This window comes from Pinus tabuliformis, chromosome 9 (genome assembly GCF_031772625.1).
Source record: "Pinus tabuliformis cultivar Carrire ecotype Pingquan chromosome 9, CPIR1, whole genome shotgun sequence".
Taxonomy (NCBI): domain Eukaryota; kingdom Viridiplantae; phylum Streptophyta; class Pinopsida; order Pinales; family Pinaceae; genus Pinus; species Pinus tabuliformis.
The window spans coordinates 1,111,558,596-1,111,560,051 of NC_142307.1; the positions used below are offsets into that span (position 1 = coordinate 1,111,558,596).

The 1,456-nt window shown below is 42.7% G+C and overlaps 1 protein-coding gene across 1 annotated transcript; it reads left to right on the forward strand.

Moving 5' to 3' along the window:
* The first annotated feature begins 229 nt into the window (after nucleotides 1-229).
* Nucleotides 230-844, forward strand: LOC149152553 (uncharacterized). The gene is made up of 2 exons (XM_089441386.1): nucleotides 230-473; nucleotides 588-844. The coding sequence occupies exons 1-2, from the start codon at nucleotides 422-424 to the stop codon at nucleotides 755-757; spliced, it is 222 nt and encodes a 73-aa protein (XP_089297512.1). The 5' UTR covers nucleotides 230-421; the 3' UTR covers nucleotides 758-844.
* Nucleotides 845-1,456: the final 612 nt, after the last annotated feature.

Consider the following 1,456-nt stretch of genomic DNA (forward strand, 5'->3'; position numbering starts at 1 on the left):
AGACAGCCGGAATTAAATTAGCTGCCAAGGAAATGAAGATAATCAAGTTTTCAAGTGGCCCACAGTATCGGGGAATGCCGCGATAAAACCGTTCTTATCGTTACTTCAAAGTAAGATATGCATGGGACCGTAATTCAGTACTGAAAATCTGCGTGTCACCCAACCATAAGGGGACACTGTTCTGGATAAACATCCAATGGAATGACGTTGATTTAGACGTCAGCCACTATCCGGGATTTAGAGTCGGTGCCCAGTGGGCGATTTACACAATTGGCGGCGGCCACATCTTGGTTTTCTTGGCTTTTTATTTCCATAACAGCAGAGGGAACAATACAGTGAGATCACTTGAGATTTCAAAGAAAAAGTCTGTAAATTTGCTTGATTTGATTGAAATTCTGGTTTGTGGAAACTTATTAGAGAAATGGGTTCGTTAATGGGAGGCTGGGATTCTCCCACTTCCAATGCTGGGAAAGGTATAATTGCAGAGAATTATTCAATTTTCTTATGAAGAGATCTCTAACTAATGAAGAGAGAAAAAAATGAAGAGGTATGCAGTTTGCCGGGTTTGGTTTTTGGTTTTTCCACAGGTAGATTTGAGAGAAACAAATCTCTAACTAATGAAGAGATCGAGACGTTCTGGAAGATAAAACGCCAGAGTGAAGAAGAACATCTCCAGGCGGTTGCTGAGGGTCAGCCTCAAGAATTTTCAGCCCATAACAATATCAACGTACGTTACCTAGCAATTTGGTTTATTTAGTTTATTTCTTGTGATGGGAAGGAATGATGATTATCTTCTTCGCCCAGAATGGAAGCTTATCTTTATGGTAATTACGTTGATGTTTTTGGGGTTATTGTTATTGTTTCGGGCGATTCTGAGAATCGCCCCACCACCCGGCGATTCCCAGAATCGCCCGAAACAATAACAATAACCCCAAAAACATCAACCTAATTGATATATGGTGGCGGGGGGCTTAAGTGTGAAAGGGGTGTGGTAGATCTTACATGAATACGAATAATAGAGCTAAACGTGTAATGAAGGCTCCCACGTAGAGAATTAAACCCTCAGGGATTTGTAAATATTCCGTAAAGTCTTTCTTCAGGGATTTGTAAATATTCCGTAAAGTCTTTCTTGATCGCACCGATATAATAAGAACGAGCTTGCGTGGCCAATCCATGGAGATCAAAGTGTGTCCTGCCTGAAGATTTATGCCCGAAGGTATAAGAAGCCGGCTCTAAAAATCGAAAATGTGTGGTAATATATCAATTACGTTGATGTTTTTGGGGTTATTGTTATTGTTTCGGGCGATTCTGGGAATCGCCGGGTGGTGGGGCGATTCTCAGAATCGCCCCGCCACCCCGCGCCGGGGTGGCGGGGCGATTCTGAGAATCGCCCCACCACCCGGCGATTCCCAGAATCGCCCGAAATAATAACAATAACCCCAAAAACATCAACGTA